General features: G+C 31.0%; 1 protein-coding gene across 1 annotated transcript in view; it reads right to left on the reverse strand.

The window, feature by feature from the left end:
• Positions 1–26,990, reverse strand: part of LOC145245612 (uncharacterized) — a 185,071-nt gene that overhangs the window by 19,423 nt on the left and 138,658 nt on the right. Inside the window, exon 36 of the mRNA XM_080107182.1 lies at positions 14,837–14,895. Coding sequence (XP_079963308.1) covers positions 14,837–14,895 — 59 coding nt within the window. The remainder of the gene's footprint in view (positions 1–14,836; positions 14,896–26,990) is intronic.

A 26,990-nucleotide genomic window follows, 5' to 3' on the forward strand; every position in this document is an offset into this window, starting at 1 on the left:
AGTTAAAAAAATGGACCGTTTTTTTTTTTTTTTTTTTGTTCAGCATACACCTCACACCCGGGCAACGCCGGGCCGAAATGCTAGTCTATATAAAAGTGAACGTGTCTGTGTGTGTATGTGTGTGTGTGTGTGCGTTTACATTTCCCTACGCACTAATTCTGTGAATTTTTAGTCTACACACTCGAAATTTGATATACTGGGTACTTAGATTTGGGAAAATCTACGTGATCAGGTTTCGGCCAGAAATTTGGCTGTTAAGGGGTCAAAGTGCAACGATTTGACCTTTGAGAACTCTACCAAATTTCTGACAATTTTGTGTCTAAACACTTGACATTTTAGATATAGGTTCCTTGGACATGGATCTAACTTAATAACTTGATTTGAGCCCAAAACAATAAATGTTAAGGGGTCATAATAGGGGTCAATTAAAAAATTCACCGTTTTTTTTGCTCAACATACACCTCACACCCGTGAAACATCGGGCACCCATGCTAATATATCTATAAAAGTGGATGTGTCTGTGTGTCTGTCGGTGTGTCTGTCTGTGTACATTTCCCTACGCAATAACGCTGTCAATTTTTAGTCTACAGACTCGAAATTTGATATACAAGGTACTGAGATTTGGGAAAATCGATGTGAACGGGTTTTTTTTTGCCAGAAATTTGGCTGTTAAGGGGTCAAAGTTGAACGATTTGACCTTTGAGAACTCTACCAAACTCCTCCGACAATTTGGAGTCTAAACACTTGGAAATTTGGATATAGGTTCCATGAACATGGATCTAAGTTAATAACTTGATTTGAGCCCAAAACAATAAATGTTAAGGGGTCATAATAGGGGTCAAATTTAAAAAAATTGATCGTTTTTTTTTGGTCAGCATACACCTCACACACGGGCAACGCCGGTCACCCATGCTAATATGTCTATAAAAGTGGACGCGTCTGTGTATCTGTCTGTGTACATTTCTCTACGCAATAACCCTGTCAATTTTTAGTTTACAGACTCGAAATTTGATATACAGGGTACTGAGATTTGGGAAAATCTTTGTGATCGGTTTTCGGCCAGAAATTTGGGAGTAAAGGGGTCAAAGTTGAATGATTTGACCTTTGAGAACTCTACTAAACTCCTCTGACAAATTTGGGTAAACAATTGAAATTTTAGATATAGATTCCTTGGACATTGCTCTAACTTAATTACTTGATTTGAGCCCAAAATAATAAATGTCAAGGGGTCATAATAGGAGTAAAAAAAAAAAAAAATGACCGCTTTTTTTTTCTTTTTGCTCAACATACACCTCCAAACACCAAGGTGACGCCGGGCTGAAATGCTAGTACATATATAAAAGTGAACGGGGCTTGAGTGTGTGTCTGCATTTTCCTACGCAATAACTCTGTCAATTTTTAGTCTACAGACTCGAAATTTGATATACACGGTACTGAGATTTGGGAAAATCTTTCTAATGCGTTTTTGGCTAGAAATATGGCTGTTAAGGCGTAAAAATTCAACGATTTTACCTTTGAGAACTCTACCAAACTCCCCCGCCAAATTTGGTATAGATGCTTTTCTTAGGGACATAGTATTAAAACACATGAAACAAATTAAACATGACGCAATTAAAAATAAAAGCTAAGTTAGAATCGAAAATAAAAAGAATCAACAACATTGATCGGATCATGCTTATATTTATTGAACAGTTGCAACAAGAATTTCAAACGCAATTAAACATTATGCAGACGTGTTATGCATGCGTAGATTTATTTTAAACACAAGAAAATTATATATATATATATTTTTTTTTTCCAGAATACGTGAGAGTTTATAATTATTTTCACAGTCAAGCAAAATCGCAGCTCACAAGCCAAAAACATGAAAGCCAAGACTAGTTTTGGACTTCCGATTTGTTAACCATACATATCTTTCAAAGAAAAGAAAATTTGTTTACTTGTTGTCTGTCATAGCTCTTGTGAGCTGTGACGTTGCTTGACTGTGGAATATATATATATATATTTGTGTGTGTGTATGTGTGTGTGTTCAATGCCTATATATATATATATATATATATATATGTGCATTGGACACACATATAGCCTTAATTAAAACAGAATTAAATGATTACATGTAGCACATTTTATATTTATTTTTATAGATCCACCTTTATCCACTCCAATCTTTCTTTACCTAAAAAAAAGAACGAAAAGTCGCAATAAGTTAATAGCATGCATAGAAATATATATATATATATATATATATATATATATATATATATATATATATATATATATAGAGAGAGAGAGAGAGAGAGAGAGAGAATTTGTAATGATATAATAGTACGTGATAATACCACAGAAGATTAAATAAACTCGTATAACTTTCAATTAATTAACAAACATTATCTTTCAATCCTTGCCTCAAAATATTTAAAATTTTGCGTTGTCACCCATGTTATATATATATATATATATATATATATATATATATATATATATATATACTAGCTACACCATGCCCCGCGTTGCAGTGGCTCAATTTGGTGTAATGGAAAATTCTAATAAAAAGAGAAAATGCACGTTTCTTATATTCTTAGTACAGCAATCCACTCCAAAAAGTAAAAAAAAAAAGGCGAAAAAAAAAAAATGGTACTCTTGCAGAATTGGATCCGGATCTTCGGGAGTTACCGCCAGTCATGGCTTGGCCTCGACCAACATTTAGTGGATTAAGCCGAACGTTGCTAAAATGTTTAAACGCATAATAGATTTTTTTTTGTTGTTATTGTATTAAAAAAATGTGAGATTGTAATTAATATTTGGGTGACGGGGGTTACTATACACAGATTCGAAAAAAGTTGTCCAAAAACAAATAAATGAAAGCAAAGGTAAGATAAATTATGTTTCTACCTAACTGGATAATTAGTGTTTTTATTTAATGTAAAATGTTTAATTGTCTCGAAAAACAGTGTTTATCGATGTATTTGAAAAAGACGAATGGTGGCGGACTCTGTTGAATACGTTAAGTTTGGGAAAATCAATTAAAACCTAAAAACTATACAAAACAGTGTCAGACACCCACTGATTATATGTTATCGTGACATAGGCTGACATATTCGTGGATTTCTGACAGCATTTTGTATAGTTTTTTAATTTTAAATCATTTTCCCAAACTTAACATCATCAACAGTGTCCGCCACCATTTTTATTTTTTCAAATACACTGATAAACACTGTTTTTCGAGCCGACTAAACGTTACAGTAAATAAAACAGGTTTGTATTACTAAACACAGAAACGAAAAAGTTGCCGAAAAATAAATATAACAAATAAATGTTAACGGCAAGATATGTTACTTTTCTATCTAACTGGATAAGATTTTAGTGTTTTTATTTAGTGTAAAATGTTTAATCGGTTGGAAAACATGTAGTGTTTATCGGTATATTTGAAAAATACAATACTGTGTTGAACACGTTAAGTTTGGGAAAATGAGTTAAAATTAAAAAAAACTATATAAAATACTGTAAGGAACTCACTCAATATATGTAACCGTGACATAGCTAGACATGTATTTTAACAGTATTTTGTATAGTTTTTTTAGTTTTACCTCATTTTCCCAAACTTAATAGAGTCTCCCGCCATTTGTAATTTTCAAATATAGCAGTAAATGCTGTGTTTTTCGAACCGAATAAACATTTTACATAAAAAAAAACCTAAAAAATTACCCATTTTGGTAATAAAGTAACATATCTTGCCTTTGATAATATTTGTTATACATTTATTTTTTGACAACTTTTTCGAATCTATATGTACAGTAGTACGAACCCAATAAAAAACACTAAAAATTATCCAATTATGTAGAAAAGTGACTTATCTTGCCTTTGAAAATATTTACTTGTTATATATTTGTTTTTGTTGACAACTTTTCAAGTCTTTGTGCAAGTACAAACCCGAAGGCGGTGTTTTTCTGTCCAATTTTATTTTTGGTATCGCGCTTAAATTTAAATTTCACGATATCTTTTATTTTTGGGGAGGGGTATTTTTTTACATTAGGTCCACCTCTACAATTTTCGGCTATGCTGAATAAGAAAATTTCATTTAAAATTTGCAGAGGCAAGTAGTTTTCGAGATATAAAGACCTGTACTATGCACTATAATTCACTGGCGCTCATGAATAAACACTCCCAACCTCCCCATATTAAGAACGGCTTTCGGAATAAACAACACCCATGCCTAACCACGTGTTTTAACCTTTTAGCTGTCTTTCGTCTGCCAAAAACAGCTTTTGGAATAAATACCACTATTCTCCCCATGTTAAGAACGGCTTTCAGAATAAACACCCCCAAACTACCCATGTTAAAAATTGTGGAGGTGGACCTAATGTGAAAATTTACCTTTTGTTTTTTTTAATAAATTGTTAGTTTAAAGCTCAGAATAGTGACAAAACACCATCCTTGGTAAGAATGTTTGAATAAAATAACGATTTTCTTGGTAGAAACTTTTCTGTATTTCACCTAACAATTTCTGGTGCTAATGCACTTACTGATCTGCGCTATTTTTTAAAATTGTATTTCCAAGTTTAATTAAAGTTTTATGATATGTTTTTTTATTCAATTGTAAGGTTAAAGCACAGAATATATACAAAACACCCTCCCCTCCACATGTTAAGAATGGATTTTTAAATAATAACGTTATCATTTCAGCACGGATCACTTTCTGCATGAGTACCTAATATTTTTATTTTATTTTATTTTTTTCAGCCATTCTTACTATAGAGAGGGGATAGTGTTTTGTAACTATTCTGTGCTTTCAACTAACAATTTATTATTAAAAAAGATACCGTGAAATTATAAAAAATAAAAAAAGATATTGTGAAAGTTGAATTTAACTTGAAAAAAGAAAAAAAACGTGAACGGCGCGTTCAACATTGTAGCCGGAGCTTATTTGGCAATAAGGTCACGTTAGTCGATTAATGGGTTCTAATGCACTTACTGATCCGCGCTATTTCTTTAAATCGTATTTTCAAGTTTAATTAAAATTTTATATTTTTTGGTATTATTTTAGATAAGGTCTACCTCCACAATAGTTGTTTCATGCATAGTATTATTTGTTACGCGCGTAGATTTGTTTATGACGCGCGTGCACGCGTAAAAAGATGCCCGCCAGAGATTACAATGCATTATACAACTTTGTATATCTCGATAAGTACTTATTTCTGCATAATTTCAATACGATTTCCTTATTCAGCATAGTCGAAAACCTCTTAAGTCGTCATTTAAAAGAAAATTATGGAGGTGGACCTAATCTAAAAATTTACCATTTTTTTTTATTCAATTGTAAGGTTAAAGTACAGAATAGGTACAAAACACCCTCCCCTCCCCATGTTAAGAATGGCTTTTTAAATAATAACGTTATGTAAGCACGGATCTATAAGTGCATGAGTACCTTATTTCTTTAATAAAGAAAAAGCATTCTTATTTTCTTATATAAGAACAACTTCAGTATAAAAAAAAAACAAAGAAAAAAGTGTACTTTCAATTTTGTTAAAAAAGATTTTCTTAAAAACAAAACGAAAAAAAACTACCGTAAAAAAGCAAAAAACAAAACATTAATCGGTACTCATACAGAGAGTGATCCTTGCTGAAATAATAACGTTATTATTTAAAAAGCCATTCTTAACATGGGTAGGGGAGGGTGTTTTGTACCTATTCTGTATTTTAACCTTACAATTGAATAAAAAAACATATCATAAAACTTTAATTAAACGTGGAAATACGATTTAAAAAATAGCGCGGATCACTCTCTGCATTAGCACCAAATATTATTTAAGCACGTTACCAATCCGTAAATTTTCTTCGAAAAAACCTATACTTTCACCTAACAATTTATAGTTTTAATAATAAAAAAGTTAATATTTTCTTATTTCGAAACAACTGTTTAAAAAAACAAAAACAAAACAAAATAAAACAAAAACAAACAAAAACAACTTCGACCTCGACTTTTATGCTTCAACTCAAAACGCAAGCGAGTAAATTTGGAAGATAAAAAATGAATTTAAATTAAAAAAAAGGGACTGTTATTTTTTTTACTTATCGAGTAAACAGAAAATGACATCTAATTCGCCTCGTCAAATCGTGGTGTATGAAATGAATTGAAACGGAAGTTCAGTTCTACAAAAAAAACAGGTCCGCAGTATGGGCTTACGAAAAATATTTTTATTTTATTTAATATTTTTATAATTGGCGATGTTTATTTTAATAACATAGAAACATCCCTCGACTTTAAAGATGGATTGTCTGAAAATTTCAAATGAATTGGTAATGTAAAAATATGGTTTTATCGATTTTGAACGAACCAATAATTACATTTTATATATATAATCGACATAAGTTTTGAAGCAGTAAAAATAACATAAAACACAATCTAAGATCTCGTCGCCTAACGTTTAACGCACTCAACCATAGTACATATAGTTTGAGGTTCGAATCCTAGAAGAGTCAAGCTAGGCAGACGAGAGGTAATACCTCGAATCACGTGATCGCATATTACTATTATATCTACTATTGTTCTGTAAATGCCGAGCAACGCTGGGTTTATTCAGTTATCTATCTATCTATCTATCTATCTATCTATCTAATTGTCTATCTATTTAGCGAAGTAAACACTAGATTGAATCGAGGGGAACATTACGCAGACGTGTTATGCATGCACACATTTATTTTAAATACCAGAATATATATATATATATATATATATATATATATATATATATACACACACACATATATATATATATATATATATATATATATATATATATATATATATATATATATAGTTTAGTAGAAATGGTAATGAATAAAAACTGAAGAAAGTGCTCAATACTGTTGTAGAGAAAATATGCGTTTTATTTTTTTACCCGGCCGTTTTTTTTTGGCCGTCTGTAGCTTCCTCAGACTTTTACAGTAAAAGTCTGAGGAAGCTACAGACGGCAAAAAAAAAAACGGCCGGGTAGTTGAAACAATAATGTAACTTAACAGAAAGATACGCTAATAAAAAATAAAACATTATATATATATATATATATATATATATATATATATATATATATATTATTTCAGAATGTGAGAGATGTTATAATTATTTTCACAGTCAAGCAACGTCGCAGCTTACAAGAGCCAGTGCAGCCAACCAATTGAAAGCCCAAGACTAGTTTTTGACTTCCGATTTGTTACGCATACATTTCCTTAAAATAATTGTTTACTTGTTGGCTGTCATAGCTCTTGTGAGCTGCTGGCATTCATAGCTCTTGTGAGCTGTGACGTTGCTTGACTGTGGAACAATGCGTAGATCATCGTATAACGATTTGATCACTGTCTGTCTGACGTAATGAACATTTAAATTAAAATGTTTAAAATTCAACGCTATTTCACATGATTAATGGTAGCCGAATGGATACGGCCTCCGCTTATCGAGCCAGAGATGTCTCGTGTCGCGGGGTTCGAATCGTTCGACTGGTAGTAATCGTGACACCCTGCACTGAAGAATCCCGAAAGGATGAAACACTAGTGTCTGTAGGTATTTAATTATTATAGTAAAAAAATAATTATATATATATATATATATAAATATATATATATATAAATATATATATATATATGTGTGTGTGTGTGTGTGTGCGCGCATTGAACACATATATAGCCTTAATTAAAACAGAATCGAATAACGCTTTTTATGTTTATTTTTATGCATACACCTTTATCCATGCAAATTTTCATTTTATTTTTTGTCAGAGTTTACCTAAAAGAAATGAAAATGCGCAATAAGTAAATAGCATGAATAGAAATTGAGAGAGAGAGAGGGAGAGAGAGAGAGAGAGAGAAAGAGAGAAAGCGAGAGAGCGAGAGAGATTTAATTTGTAATGATATAAATGATTATATGTGATAATCCCAGAGAAGATTATACAGGGTGACCCCTCTCCCCCCCCCAAAAAAAAACAAAAGCTAAATGGAGGCCATCTAGAATATATACTGTAGAACGGAGAAAAAAAAGGCCAAAGACCCTTGTGTTTTGATGTGATGTTTTGAATATAGTTATGACCAAAGTTTCATTTCATTCAGACGCAACACTAAGAAACGAGGCCTAATTAGAGTTGGGGCCCGATTTTCTTGGTCACCCTGTATAAACTCGCATGACGTTCAACTAACTAAGAAACATTGTCTTTTAATCCCTGCCTCGAAATATTTTTAATTTTGCGTCGCCACCCATGTTTATATATATATATATATATATATATATAAAAGTTTAAAAGCAATAAAGATAACATATAAAGTCATCTGAGACCTCGTGACGTAACGCTTAACTCAGTCGACCATAGTACATATGGACTTAGGTTCGAATCCTAGAACAATCAAGCTACGCAGGTTGGCGAGTCTCGCAGGAGGAGCAGCAGCAGAAAAGGTCTGTCGTCATGTTCCTATATTCTATGTTCTAACATACACGCACCCACAGAGACTACTCGAGTCACGGCCCGTTAAAAAAGAAATAAATAAACAGTTAAACTCACAAATAAATAAGCGTCACACACTTTTTAACACTATTATATAAAAGTCACTTAGTGTGTGTAAGTTCCTTTCTCATAGATTCTGAAACAGTTGGGCTTATCTTTTCCAAATTTCACACAAAGCTAATTAATATGCTTGGCAGTGTTCTTAGATACATTATTTTTACAGAAATTCATCCGATAAGTATGGAAAATCAAAAAAATATAGAGAAAAAAATAATTGTTACAGGGGAATATTTTATGTTACTCCGGCCAAGGGATATGATAAAATCTCGGCAAATCATTTCCTTAAAAACAACAACAAAAAAAACAAAACAAAAACAAACAAACAAACAAACAGATTTATTGCTATCTGGATATATGGCTCAGTAGAAAAGCATTCAACTACAGATCAAATGATCCCCTGATCAAGCCCGGGTGTGCCTCACCATTTTATTTGAATTTTTTCTTATGAATGAGTTCAATTTATGATAAAAGAAGACGTGCAATATAAAATCGCCGCAAATCATTTATTCGTTTGCATATTTTAAAACTAAACATTAATCAGAAGTGACTTTTCTCAGGCATCCATCGTCAAGCCCAAATATATCAGCTGACGTAATATTATAAACAAACACAAACGGAATTTTATGAACGAAATTATCATTAATATATATTTTTTCGAATTAGTCTACCAAGCAAATTAATCGTCATAAAATATAATAATCAATAGAGGATTGATTCTATAATAATACATTCGCAATCTGCACAAATTAAAATATATTTAAGCGTATTGTACGACCAAGCAACGCTGGGCGTCGAGCTAGTATATATAATAGATTACTGATTATATATATATATATATATATATATATATATATATATATATGTATATATATGTGTATATATATATATATATATATATATATATATATATATATATATATATAAATAAAATCTTGTATATAATAAAGGAGGCGCATTTTTTTTTCTCTCTGGACGAAACTACCGTAGGCTGACAACAACAGATGGCATGAAAAAATTTATTACGTTTACGCCATTAAACATTTCCTCATTTATCTATAAAACACAATTCCATACACATTAATACCTAATATTAAAACATTACATTCATTCCGATGAGCGCCATGTTCATCATCGTTGTAACCTACAGAGGAAGTAGCTAGATTTTCACCCGTACTTACACAAGTCCTCTTACGATCCCATTCTACACCGCGTCCATTTATTCTATTTTATACCTTCTTGGGTCTTCTCCGTAATTACCTGACTACTGATTTCCTCCACAATGGCATATCCTTACCACCTTCGTTCTACACAAATTATGATTTCTCCCTTACATAAATCTGGCCCATCTGATTGGCTGAGAATTATACATACTCTAATTCCCTTATCCGCTGAAAAACTCTTTCATATTATTGTCTATTTGTAAAAATATTACTAAAAAAACAAAAAGACACACACACACACACACACACAAAAAAACAAAAAAGAACAACAAAATTATCCTTTTCCTAACACGTAAGTTATATTTATCGTTGGCTTAATTATGAACCCATTATCGCGTTTTCTAGCACGGTACCGATTGAGGGAGAGAGAAAGAGAAAGAGAGTTTTTGTGTAACAATTAAAGAAACTTAAAAAAAAAGATTAATAAATTGTTTTTTTTTGTTAATGGTGGTTCTTAATATGGGGAGGTTGGGGAGGGGGTGTCTATTCCGAAAGCCGTTCTTAACATGGGGAAGTTGAGTGGTGTTTATTTCGAAAGCCGTTCTTAACATGGGCATGTTAGTCGTGCATTTCGTGGGCGTGCATCTCCACCCACATCCATCCTTCACAAATCTTCTTTTATCGATGATGCACTTCTCGCCACAGGAAACGCAGTTTTTTTTTTCAGCAATTAACTTTTTTTCTTGACAATATGAGACGCTTGTTCCGGCGTCATCAAATATTTGTCCAAACTGGGAATATTCATTTTTTTTGTTTACAGTTTTCAGAAAAAGGAATGTTACAGGTGTTTGCTGCTTAATGAATTTAATGATTTTTATTTCATTCCAATTTTGTTTCGAAAAGATCGTCTGCTACTTTGCAGTGCACTTATCGACGTCTTACGTCACATTATAATCAAACCCGAGCGCATGACGTCAGGTTCCGAGCAAAGCCGATCGGACGCTGAGTACGTCTGGTTCAAATTATGCACAAGTACCAAATTCACAATGATTGAAATTTAAAGTGTTGTGTAATTATTTCTACCCCCCCCTCAAAAAAAAAAAATAAATGTTACCATGACTAAAAGTTAATTATTTTGTTTTAGTACTTATTGTTTTAAAAACCATTATACAACACTTTAAATTTAAATCATTGTGAATTTATTCAAAGGGTACTTTGGAAATGAAATATGTAAAATAAAGTGGTGCTTATGCACTTATGTGACCGTGCTATTTTGGAAAATAGTATTTTCAACTTAAATTCAAGTTTTGCATTTTTTTTAAAATGAAATCTTAGGTGAAAGTACAGAGTAGTTACAATACACCCGCCAGTTCGGTAACGTAAGTGCACACACGCTAAGTCAATCCTCTCCCCTCAAAATATATATATAATAAAATGATTATATAAATTCAAGTATTACGATATCTTTTTCGGTTATTAAATTGTTAGGTGAAAGTACACAATAGTTACATAACACCCGCCAGCCCGGCAACATAAGTGCACAAGTGCCAAAAAAGTGATTTTTAACATCGTATTCAGCTAAATCCATAACAAGCGGCACTTGATTAAATGGGTTCTTTTATTGCTGCTACACCGTAAATCACGTGATTAAAATTTTTCCAGACGAAAAATTGGGAGGCAAAAGAGTCACGAGAACCAAGATCGCATTTACATTGTTCGCAAATAAATAGTTTTTCGAATAAAAAATCATTATCGATTACCTACGTTATTTATAAACGATTTGCGTGTACATAAAAAACACACACATTATCATTGTATGCGAATAGGTAGCATTTAGAATATTAATCAATATAACTTTATTTTTTACTATTAGAATAAAAAATCCCATTGGGTTAAATCAAGGGGATTAAGCAAAAAAAATCATTTCATAGAAACTACTGTTGTGAAATAATTAAAAAACTAAAAAAAATTGGCTCGCATACGTATTTATTACCTATTTGTCTTATAAAAAGACTAATATGTAATAGAAGTTTTCGGCCAATGTAGTCACCGATGTTCCCTTTTCTTTCCTTTTTTTACAGTTTTTTTTCTTGATCGACGCACACCCTATAACTAAAAGGGAATCTTAAAGGTCAACACAGATATTTTACAAACACGGATTACTTACAAAACACTCTGCGCTAACATGTTCTTAATGGCGTTCAAAATAATAACGTTATTTCATCACGGTAACAAAAATTGCATAAGTACCCAACATTTACATTTTTTCCGACCGATACTGCACACCCAAAATTACATGGTTGATTCATAGTATTTGCGCGTGGGGATCATGAAAACGATTATACCAATTTAAATTTGGGGCAAATACTTTGATAACCCGCCCCTCACACAATGGGGTGTCTATTCCGACATCCGTTCTTAACAGGGGTAGGCTGGGGGGGTGCCCATTCCAAAAGCCATTGTTTATTATATTATGAAACAAGGGTTACACAAAGAGGAATAAGGGAGAAATTTTCGTGACAAGTGCTCGACTTAACTCCAATCTATACCCCCCCCTTATCAAACTTTCACAAAATCACTCAATTAGCTACATACGATTTCCCTCACTCTCTATCTATGTCTAAATCTAAACCCAGATTCCATGAACAAAGCTTCTTTTTTCAGAACTCCCGTCTGTGGAACATTGTTCTGATGGGTTGCTTCCTGGTTGAATACAACATAGTAGCCTTCAAATCCAATGTAAACAAGTTCTTGTTAAGCCGTCTCCATAAATAAGTAAATTCTACCCAATTTACACCATTTAAGAATACTACACTACAACCACATATTCATTAATCCTTATCCTCGAGTGGCCTTTGGGTCTTGATAAGTAGTGACGCCCAAGTAAAAAAAAGCAAAAAACAAAACTTCTTTAGGGCATGTTTTCTCCTTTAGTCCACTTTCTGTAATGCTTATTAATTTGATAATGTAATAAAGTCCCATGTAACTTTATAATTTATCTTCTTAAGTTATTCTATTGTTTGCTACTCTTAGCCAGGTAGAGCTTTTTTTTATCTCGACCTTTATTTTTACCATTGAAAAAGTTTATTTTTAAACATAAGTTTATTCCGTTGTATATATACATACATGCACACACACATATACATCTACACACATACATATATGTACATATATATATATATATATACATCTACACATACATATATATGTACACACACACACACACACACACACACACACACACATATATGTATATAATTTAAGACCATTTGAAAATCTTTAAAAGAAAAAGGTTTTTCTAAGGATAAATTTTAAACTCCGCCCACTAAAGGTTATGTAAAAAAGCTACATTCCAAACATTTGATTCAAAAATTTACATAAGTTTATTCCGTTGTATATATACATACATGCACACACACATATACATCTACACACACACATGTATGTACATATATATATATATATATATATATATACATCTACACATACATATATATATATGTACACACACACACACACACACACACACACACACATATATATAATTTAAGACCATTTGAAAATCTTTAAAAGAAAAAGGTTTTTCTTCGGATAAATTTTAAACTCCGGCCACTAAAGGTTATGTAAAAAAAAGCTACATTCCAAACATTTAATTAAAAAATTTACATTGTTATAAAATTAGGCATTTTACACACTTGATTAATATAAGACCAGGAATATAAATTGTTTTTTAGTTGTTAAAGATTAGTAATCATTGCGTGAAGGTGACAACATAAATAAAACAATCAAACTTACCAAAGTTAAGCTCGAATTCTAGGTTTTCATAAGTAAGTTTTGTCACAGTGGACGATTACAGCCATGGTAAATCGCAGTTAAACTGTGATTTGAAACTTTCTAAATAACAGAGAGAATTATGGAAAAGCAAAATCCACTTGTAGCCCCACCCCCAATTTCTTCTGCATTGAGTAGGACAATAAGACGGGCTGTGAAAGACAGAAGACTTTCTTCTAGTAAAATTAAGGCAATCACAGATGCTGATTTCAGTCCAGTAACCATCAGACGAAACTTACGAACAAAAGGGATGGTAAATAAAAAACGTAAAAAAAAAAAAAAAATTCTCCTCCGCTTCCACATTACAGGGTGAAATACTTAAGTTTTGGGCATGAATACCAAATTGAAACAGGAAGAGGAAGAAAGTCTTGTTTTCTGATGAGAAAAAAATTCAATCTAGATTGTCCTGATGGTTTCTAATGATATTGGCATAACGAAGACATGGCTCCTGAAATTTTCTGCACACGTCATAGTGATGAAGGGTGTCTAATAGTAAGGAGTACCTTTTCGGAGGGACGATGGAGATCCAGATGGTCTGACAGCAGCTGGTTATGTCAGTATGCCACAAAAAGCATCGTTGATGACGGAGGGCCATCGTTTGTGTGAGGATGGATGGTTATTACAATAGGATAATGTTGCAATTCACGCTGCATGATGGACAATGACATTTCTGCAAGAAAATGAAGTCCATCTCTTGGGACATACTGATTGCTCACCGGACTTGAACCCAATTGAAAATGTTTGGGGATGAATGATAAGAGATGTTTATCGAAATGGCAAACAATATTAAAAAAAAAAAATGAACTTCGTGAAGCCATCTTAAGAAGCTGAAGCAACATCCCCCGCACCTTAATAGAAAACGCTTATTTCTAGCATGCCCCAAAGGATTTTTGAAGTCATCAAAACCAGTGGAAATAGAACTCATTAATAAATTTGGTTGCTGAATATTTTCATACACATTTCGTACATTGGTCTTATCACATCGATCAAGTGTAAAATACCTCATAAGATGAGTAAAATAATCTTTCGAATAGAATAGTCTTGCACAAATTTGATGTTGTTTTTTTAACGATTAAGATCAAGATATAAGGAGGCTAAACGTAGAATAGGTTTTCTAATCCTGATCCAAATATATTACCCAGTTTTTGTTCCGTGTATGCCTAAAATATAAACTTTAGTTCTAGGAGGCTCAGAAGAAATTGATAGTCAGAGGATTTTGTTTAATTGAATTCTAATGACTATGGATGAAACTAAATTTCGATTTTTTATAAAAAAAAGTATTTAAAAGAAACTCACGAGATTTTTGGCTTTTGCAAACTTGTACAGATATGAACAGGAACCACAACAGAGCTTTTCTGCAAAAGAAAGAACAAATACTCAATTTAAATGTGGTTTAAATCAAATCTCATTCAATTTATAAGTCTTCAAATTAAATATTGTTCAGTTCAAATATTGTTCAACATTGTTCATTTTAGATCTTATTCAATCAAAAACATTAAATTAAAATATTACTCAATTAACATATTGCTACATTTAAATGTGGACAAATTAAAACTTTCAATTTAAAGTGGTTCAAATCAGTTTTCATTCAATTAAAAATTGTCCAATTTAAATATTATTCAAATTAAAAAATTGTTTAATTTAAATATTGTCCAATTAAAAATTATACAATGTATTTTTACTACATTGTTTAATTTAAATATTATTTAATTAAATTTTGATCAGTTTAATAGAGTTTTCATAAAAAGATTTGTAATTTAAAAATGATTCACTATTACATGAACTTTTTATTTAATTTATATTTAAAACTTGTTCAAATTAAATGGTCACATTAAATATTACTAATTGAAATATTGTTAAATTTAAATATGGTTCAATTAACCTTCTTCAATTGAAATATTTAATTAAAATATTGTTCAATTTGAAATGTTTAGGATATTGTTCAAGTTAATTATCATACAATTTGATTATTATTTGATTAGATAATTTTTAAATTCACAAATTATACAATTTAATCATTACTCTATTGAAAACGGGGTCAAATATAGTTCAATTTAAATATAGTTCAACTTGAATATTATAATATTTAAGAATTTAGAATTCAATTTAAATATTTTTCAATTTAAATATTTATTGTGATTCAAATATTGCTCAATTTAAATATTGTTAAATATAGTTCAATTTAAATATAGTTCAATTTAAATATAGGTCAACTTGAATATTATTAAATTTAAGAATTAAGAATTTAATTTAAATATTATTCAATTTAAACATTCATTGTAATTCATATATTACTGCATTTAAATATTGTTAAATACAGTTATATTTAAATATAATTTAAACTTGAATATTATACATTTTGAGGCTTGTTCAATTTAAAAAATATTTCGTTTAAATATTTGTTGCAATTCAAATATTGCTCAATTTTAATATCGTTGTTAAATATAGTTCAACGTAAATATAGTTCAATTTAAATATAGTTCAATTTGAATATTATTAAATTTAAGAATCGCTCAATTTAAATATTATTCAGTTGAAATATTTGTTTCAATTCAAATACTGTTGTTAAATATAGTTCAATTCAATTTAGTGTTTTAAAATATAGTTCAATTTAAATATAGTTCAATTCAAATATAGTTCAACTTGAATATTATAAAATTTAAGGATTATTCAATTTAAATATTAATCAGTTTAAATGTTTGTTGCAATTCAAATATTGCTGAATTAAAATATTATTGTTAAATATAGTTTAATTTAAATATAGTTCAATTTGAATATTATTAAATTTAAGAATTGTCCAATTTAAATATTAATCGGTTTAAATGTTTGTTGCGATTCAAATATTGCTCAGTTTAGATATTATCCAAATTAAATATTATTCAATCTAAAATTTGTCTGATATAATGATCGCCCTCTTTAAATATTCAATAAAAATTATCAATTAGAATATTATTTAATTAAAAAGTGGTGAATTAAATAATTATTAAATTTAAATATTATTCAATTTTAAAATTGAATCATTTTATATTGTTCAATTTTAATATCATCTGATTCAAACATTCTTTAATATAAACCTTATTCAAAACGTATTAAATCGAAATAATATTCAATTTAAAAATAGTTCAGTCTATATCTTATTCAATCTAAAATTATCTAATTTAAATATTCCGTTTTCCCACATTTCCATGCATCTTTTAATTCTAAGCAAAGAATTTCTGTTTTTATGAGGAGTATATGCATAAAAAGAGTTGGTATTAACATAATAATAACCGACTGTTTCTGCATAACAACATAACGGATATATAAAAATGTACCAAAGTCTTTACATGCTGTATGAGCTGTTTTGCACGAGAAATAAATATTTAGATCTTGAAATGTCGTTATATTGTTATTCTTTTATATAGGCTTTGTTGTTATATTTAATATACATTAAGCAGTAGGGATTTGTATACAAAAAGCACGAAATAAAATGATATATACATATATATATATACTAGCTGCACCTGGCCACGCGTTGCTGTGGCTCAGTTTGATTAAAAGGAAAAACAAAAAAAAAAGAAGAAAATAAATGTTTCTTATATGTTTACTTTCTCAATACTTGTGGATACACTATAATTTTGAGTGTTCCATTTTATGTGTAGATATAGAGATTGTTTGGTTTGCCGACTGTAAGACACACAACATATAATTGCCTATATGAGAAGTAATCAGTCTGTAGATGTAATCCACACAATTGTAAAAAGTTGTCTCTGAGCTTTGTTGGTGGGGATTACAAACACCAATCAAATTAGGAAGTGCAATCCTTTAAATTGAAATGGTATATCCGTTGGAATCAATCTGTTCGTTTAACTGACAGCTACACGTCGCACTGCTTATAATCTGCGAGTATGACGATCTAAGTCTGATATTCTTCGGGCTATTTTAACTAAGAGAAAGACAACAAAAACTCTACACTCTTGATGTTTACAAAATACAAATTACAAAAATATGGTCGATTGGTTTTACTACGGACATGTATGTGAGCACCCACTTAAAAATGTCAAATTAATAAATTATTTTCATGAAACTTTAGTCGCTTATCGATAATAAATCGATGAAAAATGAACATAACATTTTTAAAGCATGTCTGTCGTGTAAGTCGTGCTAAATTCAGGCTACAGAGCCAGAGTCACAGGCTTAAACATCTCCCAGAAGAGCATCTGTAAGTCTGTTAAAATGGGACTGAAAAATATTTTTTTAGCAAACCAACAAAGTTAAGTGGGAAATCGATAATAATTCATTAAAAAAAAGGAGAAATGAATGAAAAAATGTTATTGGATGAGTTTTAAAAAATATTTTGCAAAATGTTTTTTTTTGTGCAAGCTCTCAATTGTACTTATGGCGGCAATTAAATGGAAAAAAAATAAACACAGAAAATTAAATATTTAAATAATCACGTAATTTGACCAAGTAGTTTTTTTTTTAATTCAATAAAATCACATTTTACGGATAAGTGAGTTGTAGTGTTTTCATTCTCCATGATAAAATCCGATAAATAAATAAGAAGGAGATAACTCAATTCTGAAGTGTACTTAGCTAAAAGTCGTACATTTTTATTTTCTTGAGGGAAAAAAACAAAACAAAACAGAAAAACAAAAAACAAAAAACAAAACAAACTACTTGATCAATTTATATACTTTGGGAATTTGTTCAGTGATAATTACGTACATCATAAAGATTTTTCTGTATCTCTATTTTTTTAATAAGTGCTATTAAGAACCTGCACGTTTTTTTATACAAATAAATGCGCTTATTTTAGTACATTTTAAAAGAAAAATATTGCTTTTAGATATAATAAATGAGAATATCCGTAAACTCTGTTTATCAAATAAACGTTCATATTGTTGATCTCAAATAATTTTTTAATATACTAGTATGATAAATATAAAAAATATTGAAAATAAACATATTTATTTAAAAAATAAATTATATGCGATGCATCTATCTATAAAACTAAGCAAACAGTTTAAAGATATTCTGCATTCATTAATAAATGTGGCTATAAAAATATATTTAAAAAATATCTAAATAAACGTACTTATATGGGAAACAATTATATATATATATATATATTCATACAAGTAAATAAACATATTTAGTTAAAAACAGTTTCATATTTGATTTCTCTGCAAGTATCATTGCGATTTACAATTTTTTTTGTAGTTTTAAAGTTTACAGTTGTTGTTATTAATGTTATAAACCCTGTTACAGTAATTACGTAGTTGGAAAAATATTTTTGTTGTGAAAAAAAGTAATCGCTTCTTTTCTTATTACAATTCCTCGAAAGTTTTGCTTAATGAACATTACAATTCATTTGCAATCATCGTAGAATGTTTGTTTATTTATTTGTGAGAATTTTCAATTGGTTGACTTGCTGAGGGTAGGTCGGTGGGGAAGAAAAGAGTGCTGGTAGCTGTGATCAACACGACCGGTGGTCCGTTAATCAAAGAACGTGAGTGCCTATTCCTTACAAGTTAAATAGACATTTCAGTCACGCGTGAATCTCGTTGACCGAGAGTTGAAGTAGATAAAAAGGGGTGGCCGCTCTACTGTTGTGGTAGTTGCTGCTGTCTTTTAGACAAATTACACTTCGACCATCGTTACCCATTTGTTACTTTTACAAGGAAAGACTGCTTGTAAGCAACGTCGACATTTCGTTGCAAGACTTAAACCGTCTTTTCTCCCCCCCCTACTCGTTGGTATGCTAATTCCGACATATTTATTTTGTTTTGTTTTATGATTTTAAGACATAAATCTCACCGGAAAAGCAAAAATAAAGATTCCGTGTTTTTATTTTGTTGTTGTTGTTGTTGTGGTTGTTGTTGTTGTTGTTGTTACTGTTTAAAACTTTGAAACAGCGTCTGTTTTAGCGTTCAAAATTCTCGTATGTAAACATGAATGGATCTTTTCGAAAGGGCAAACGTGAGCATCTCACACCATTTAAAATTTGTTAAAATAATACATTATGTCGATTTTGTTTACGTGAAAGTTTAATGTTTTATCGAGAATAATTCGATAAAAAACAACATCAAAAAACAAACAAACAAACGAACAACAAATCTTTTTAAAAAATGTCTGTAGTTGAAGGTCGCCGAAAGAGAAATGATAGAGGGAACAAAACGTGTTCGTTGTAGATCAGCTGGTCTCGAGAATCATCGACGTTGAAAAAAAAACAAATTTAATATTGCAATATTTTTTATATTAAGTGCATAAAAACACGCATGCATACAATTAAAATGCTATAGCAAAATTTAAAAGCAAATTTTCAAGTAGTTTTTTAAATTATCAATTAGTAACATACGAACAATTACATTTATATTCATATACTAGCTGTATCCTGCCACGTGTTGCTGTGGCTCAATTTGGAAAAAGATGAGAAAATGCACGTTTCTTATATGCTAAGCATATAAGAAATATGCCTTTTCTCATACTAGGATCTTTCCCATTTTCAAATTTTTCCCAGTACTTGTGGATACATAAGATCTGTTGTTCCATTTTCTGAGCAGATGTAGAGATTATCTGGTTTGGTGACTCTTTAACACACAATATAAATTTGCCATATGAGAAACAGTCAGTGTGTAGATGTAAGCCACACAATTGTAAAGATTGTTCCTGAGCTTTGTACAATTTTCAAAAACTGCTATTCGTGTATGCTCCTTCTACGATTGTATTGCAGCGTGAACAATGAATTTTTAAAAATAATTCATTTTTTATGTTGCAATGTAGTTGTGTAGGAACTATGACTGAATATATTTTCTAATTTAACGTTTAATATATATATATATATATATATATATATATATATACATACATGCAAAAGTAGCCGTCGTTGACTGGGTTCAAAAACAGCGTACAGAAAATGGACTCTGATTTATGAAAGTATGATAGGTTATGAAAAGGAACGGTTGTAATGAGATAACTTCGAATTTGGGAGTATAAAAACCAAAGCAAAATATAGAATGGAAATAGGCACAAACTTTAATAAAGACTTTTCATATCTATCTGCGTAAGTATTCTTTGATAATTATGTTTCAGTTTGAAGAAATATGGTATAATAAAATTATGGGGTGTTCGTTTGTGCCTGACCTCCATAGAATGGAAATATGTCACAAAGTTTAACAAGGTTTTTTAATATAGATCCACAGAATATTGTGAAAAGTGTTTCAGTGTGAACAGGTATGGTATAATAAATTATAGGGTTTATCTATTTAATTTTTACTTTCATCATATTTTGCTTTGGTTTTGATAGCCTCAAATTCAAACCTATCTCTTTACAACACTTCCGTTTCATAACCTTTCATACTTTCATAAATCAGAGTCCATTTTCTGTAGGCTGTTTTTGAATCCTGTCAACGACGGGTACTTTTGCTTGTATATATATATGTATATATATATATATATATATATATATATATATATATATATATATATATACACCGGCATGTTCAGTTATCAATAATCAGTATTCGTTTATGTTTTGTTATTTGTTAGTTTAATTTTTAAAAAATACTGACCAGTAAAGCAACGAATACGCGATTGAAAAAAAAAAGGTTTTTACGCACGACACTAACATTAAAGTCACAACCGATATTTTTCGGTATTGTCGAGATATAGGAATTTTTTAAAAATTATTATCATTTGATAGTAAATGTACGAAAATAAGCCATATTAGTGTAAAGCGAAATAGTAAAATAATCGCCAAGAAAAAAATGAGGAAAAATAAAAAACGAATTTTTGTTGCGTTTCAAATCATCGACTTTTGCCGAGAAGAAACGATTTAGAAAACAAAGTTTTTTTCTAATACTGTAATATTTTCTCATCTTAAATATATGAAAACACGCTTGGATTAGATAAAAACGCTATCGCAAAATGTCGAAGCAGTCGGTTCAGTAGTTTTTTTTAGATTATCGGTTAGTAACAAACATAATTTAGCATATATATATATATATATATATATATATATATATATATATATATATATATATATACGCAGTGTAACCCGGATATATGAGCCTCCAAAATAAGAAAAACGGATATAAGATAGATTTTCTCTGATCCCAAATAAGAGCCTGTGTACAGTGTAACCCGCATATAAGAACCCCGGATATAAGTGTAACTCGGAGATAATTGTAACCTGGATATAAAAGAGATTATATCCGGGTTACACTATATATATATATATATATATATATATATATATATATATATATATATATATATATATATAAAAGCGAAAGTGTCTGTCTGTCAATTTTTCGTCTACAGGCTCAAAATTTGATATACCGAGTACTGTGATTTGGGAAAATCGATGTGATCGGTTTTCGGCCAGAAATTTGGCTGTTAATGGGTCAAAGTTCAACAATTTGACCTTTGAGAACTCTACCAAACTCCTCCGACAATTTTGGGTATAAACACTTTAAATTTTAGATAAAGGTTCCTTGGACATGGATCTAACTAAATAACTTGATTTAAGCCCAAAACAATAAATGTTAAGGGGTCATAATAGGGGTCAAATTAAAAAAAAAATGACCGTTTTTTTTGCTCAGCATACAATTCCAAACACCCAGGCAACTCCGGGAACCCATGCTAGTATATATATATATATATATATATATATATATATATATATATATATATATATATATATATATATAGGTGTGTGTGTGTGTGTGTGTGTGTGTGTGAATGCATAAAAAGAACAAATGAGTTTCGTTAATTGATTTTTGATAAATGTATCCATCTAGTATTTAGCATTTTTTTGATTACGATCGGCTCTTTGATATCTACTTATAATTTAGTGAGAGACAATCATTCTTTTATTTCTCGAATTTTTTTGAATAATGTCAATGGCATTGTTGTTTTCATCGACTCCTCAAGAAGCTGGTCCTGAACCATTTTGGTTGGAACTTTTCAAGCTAATAAGCAGAAGGGATTCTGTAAAAAGAAAATAAAAAAGATAATATTAATCAGCAAAATAAAACAGTAACAATCATCATTCAATATAAACACGACATATATGAAGCAACTGCAAAATAGTAGCAATAACTGAAATAGCATTACGAGGCATGAACTTGAAAGACTGTTGCAACATCATAGAATTTTATTAATAACTAGACTACCCGTGACTCGTTGGGTCAGTATGTTATATTAACTATGGAATTAATGTATGAGCGTAACACTTGTGACGTAAAGAAAATAGTTTTCTTTTGACATAATAGAAACATTTCTATGAAAGTATATTAAAATGAAAAAATAATATAGATAAATTTCTATGAGTCGCTCTGTTTACAATTGTTCATTTTTGAAAAACAAACAAACAAACAAACTTACAGCCACTGAATTATAAGTGGTTTGCCATACTTATAGGTAAATGTGCACTATAATACTTAAAGTTAAATTCAAATTTTGATATAAACGTGAAAAAAAAAACATTGGGACGACGCTTAAAACGTACACAATAAAACAATACGTTTTATTGTCGTGTTGATTATTTATTTGTAACGCAATTTAAAAAAGAACACATTTTCGGGGTTATTTATTTATGTTGGTAGTGTAGAAGAAAATGTATGAATGTTTTTAAGAAAGGTGTATTAAAAATGGAGAATAAATTAAAAAAGGAAGGCAGTGGATATATCGCCGTTGTAAAATGCTCTAATGCTTCTCAACGGGTTAAAGTAGATTTATTTGTAAGAAAATTGCGTTAAAATAACTTAATTGTAATACGGAAATACATGATGTAAAAAAAGCAGAAAGTATTAACGATTGTTTATTTGGTAATTTAAACGGGGAAAAATTCGACGCTAAAAACGTACACAGTAAAACAATACGTTTTATTGTCGCGTTGATTATTTAGTATGATATATATGGTATATATGAAACAGGTCGATGATTATACGTATTATTTGAAATCACGTTTTGCATTTGCTTCCTATATCTTGTAATTTTTTATTTAATAAATTTAAGATATTCGCTTTTCTAAGGACGTCCGTTTGTTAGAACGAAACTGGTCCAGCGATTTCTTTTTATTTGTTTACGCTGTTATGGGGTTATTTTTATGTGCGCATGCGCAACCGGAAGTCGTATACCGGATGTTGTGTTACAACACCCGTTGCCAGGTCATTTGAGTTTTATAATTATATAGATTACACGAAAATTAAATGTGATTATAAATTATGGGATGGAGTTTAAAATAAATACAATACCATTTTTGCCATTTGTCTTAGTCTAATTTTCCTCATTATTAAAACGTCAATCGAAACGGATAGCGGCCTGCTGTATTATTCTCATGCAATACTTTAGTTTGGTATATATATATATATCATTCAAACACTACCGTGTTTGAATATATGGTTTAGTGGCAGTTTTAGTCATTTAGAACTGCTTTAAAGCTTCACCGCTCACTCATTTTTCGACCAAATTTCAAACAATTATTACAATTTATAGATCACCTTCCCAGTTATATTATATAGTTCAGTAAAACAAAAGTATGATTAATTTACTGGTGTTCAAAGTCATAAAAATTCGTAATGAGGTGAGCGATATTCTTTATAACTGTTTTACATAGCAACCACGTCGCTTCGGCGACGAGTGTTGCTACTAATTCACTGCTGTCGCGAAAAGAGTAGTAACAAGTGCAACATAGAAAATGAAAGCAGACGAGTGTCGTATATTGTTTTACATATGTATGTGTTAGTTTTATGAGGGCAAAAAATAAGACTGGATTTAAACAAAGAACAATTGAATTTCCTGGAAGCCAGCAAAAATCATGGACTACAGTAGAAAAATGTGAGCATGACAAGTAATATGTTTAAGGTTTAAACAAAGTAAAGGATTAGTTGTTTAAACTGGAAAAGAAACTTACAAGGTATTATAGAAAAAACCCATTAATTTACAACTTAAAATATTGCAGCATTAAGAATTGATTATATAATGTTGAATTGAATTAAGAAATTCATAATGCTGCAATAAAAAAGTTATACATTTATTATATTTTTTCACTAGAATATCTTGTCATTTTCTTTTCCAGCTTAAACAACTAGTACTTTACTTTTCCATGTTTAAGCTTAACCATGTTACTTTTCATGCTCATATTTTTCTATTGTAGTATACATATATTTGTCGTTGTATTAATAATACTATTCTTCTTCTTCAGTTTGTGTCTTTCCGTTGCACCTCTGCATTGTACTGACTTTTACATATTACCATATTACATTCAATTACATACTAAATAATGCGTAAAGAAAACTACTCTTAATTTGCAATTAAAAACAAAAAAAATTAGTCGCGAAAAACGTCTGGGCGTAATTGTGTTTGAAGTATATGTTACGGAACAGTTAATCTACTCCCTACGTCCGCCATTAAAACCAAGTCTTTTGCAGGTACGAGCAAATTAAATATTGGGGTGTTTTTCATTGATCAGCTTTTACGAACTCTTGCTTTTTATTGTGAGTTAAATTCATTTGCTTGGATCGTTAAACTTAATATCTCCTCATGCCGCCATCTATACCGGCCATCAGCTAGTGTTGATGGACAGCTATTAAGGATATGTTTTAGATTTCCTGTTTGACCACACAACTGACATAAACTCGAGTCTGATTTATTTTAAGATTAGCCGAACTGAGGAGGGTGCCGTACACTGCTTTGATCAGAAATTTTATCCCCATATTATAATGCCAAAATTTCTGACCATTTAACGTTCCTGTGAATAATGGACTCCCATTTTTCCCATGCGCCTTTTTGGCACATTTCTACTATTTTTACAACCCTTATCTCTTTTTCGCCTTTTCAAATTTCTTCTTGCAAGAGAGCGTATTTTCTGTCCACTTCTGCTTTATTGAATCTGATTGTTGGGAAGAACTCCAATACTGCACGACCTTTCGCTACCATACCTGTGTTGCGTTGTTGAATGTATAATTTTCTAGCATCACTTTAAATACTTGCTAAAATCATATATACACACTGACAATTCATGTGTTGCTATTCTCAAAATCAATAGAGACGAATTTATCAAAGCATGTTTTATTTAAAATTAAGCTTCTTGTTCATTGACAAAGAGAGAGAGAGATAGAGAGAGAGAGAGAGAGAGAGAGAGAGAGAGAGACGTTTAGTGTAGGGGTTGGTTAGTGTGAAGCTCGACGACAGAGAGGTGTCAAGATGTCAATCACGCCCATCGCTGTCAGTCTACTCTCATCTATTTTCTGTTGTCGATTTTTCTCTTATATGGTCACAAATCGACATTCCTGGAATTGTAAACATCAAGATATTACATTATTCTTTTCTATTTTGCATTGCAAAATTCACACTTTCTGACCTTGGAATGTAAACACTTCTTTGTTTTCATTTCAATTCTCATTTAATTTCAATTTCGGTGATTTTTATGGGACACAAAAATGTAGAGCAAACCCATCTAGAATGTGCGTGTGTTTACATTTCTGCTTTCAAATGTGCGTTGCCACATCTCCATATCCAACACCTAGTATAGCTTTTGAACGAAGTATTTCCTCTACTGTTGTTAATTCATTCATTTCTTTCTATTTCCTTCCTGTGTACGCTTCGATGGCTGCTCCTTCCACCTTAGGGTTTGTCGAGAAATTATATTGTATGGAAGATCTCACTTTAGCGACTTTAAACTCCACGATTAAGCTTGTAAATGGTAATTTTAGCATTTGAAGTTTCCATACAGAGCTATACTAGAAAGTGATCTGCGTAGTCTTGCCGTCATGCCTCTCTTCATATGTTCAACAGTAGAAGTAGTAAAATTACACAGGGTTAGAACGATAAAATTGTCGCCCTAGAAAAGACAACATGATCCCATTTCCGTTTGATGAAAACCGATTTGGCTTGTTGTGTACAAATCCAAAAGCGATAGAAGTCTGAAAATGACATAATGTTCAACGAGCGAGATCAGAGATGCGCAGCTGTTCAACTCATGCTCTGCGATAACAGGATATGACAACGGGACCATTGCCCGCAACCTCAAAATGCATCGGTGAAATACTACGAATAACAGGGATGCTCAGTGATGAAAAAAAAGTTTCCGGCACGGTTATGGTCTTGTGTCTTCAAGTGAGGGCCACATTATGCTACCTCACGTCTTCGAAATCAGCTTGAAAGTCAACAGCAAAGTGTACCTGGATGTGCTGAAAAATGCGGTGATCGCCCGGTGTAATCAGATGGTCGCTGGTAGACCCTGGTTGTGGGAGCAGGACTCGGCACCGATTCACAAGTCCAAAGAGACCCAGGCTTGGCTTCAGAAAGAGTGCAACGACTTTGTACCTTCTCTCATTGCCTCTCTCCTCCACATCCCCCGAGCGAATCTGCTGGACTACTTCGTTTGGTTATACGCCGAGAACATCACCAACACGACATCCCACAACACCAAAGACAGCCTGATTGGCCCCATCCGCTGCGT

This window comes from Euprymna scolopes, chromosome 23 (assembly GCF_053919585.1).
Source record: "Euprymna scolopes isolate OS-2025 chromosome 23, ASM5391958v1, whole genome shotgun sequence".
Taxonomy (NCBI): Eukaryota; Metazoa; Mollusca; class Cephalopoda; order Sepiida; family Sepiolidae; genus Euprymna; species Euprymna scolopes.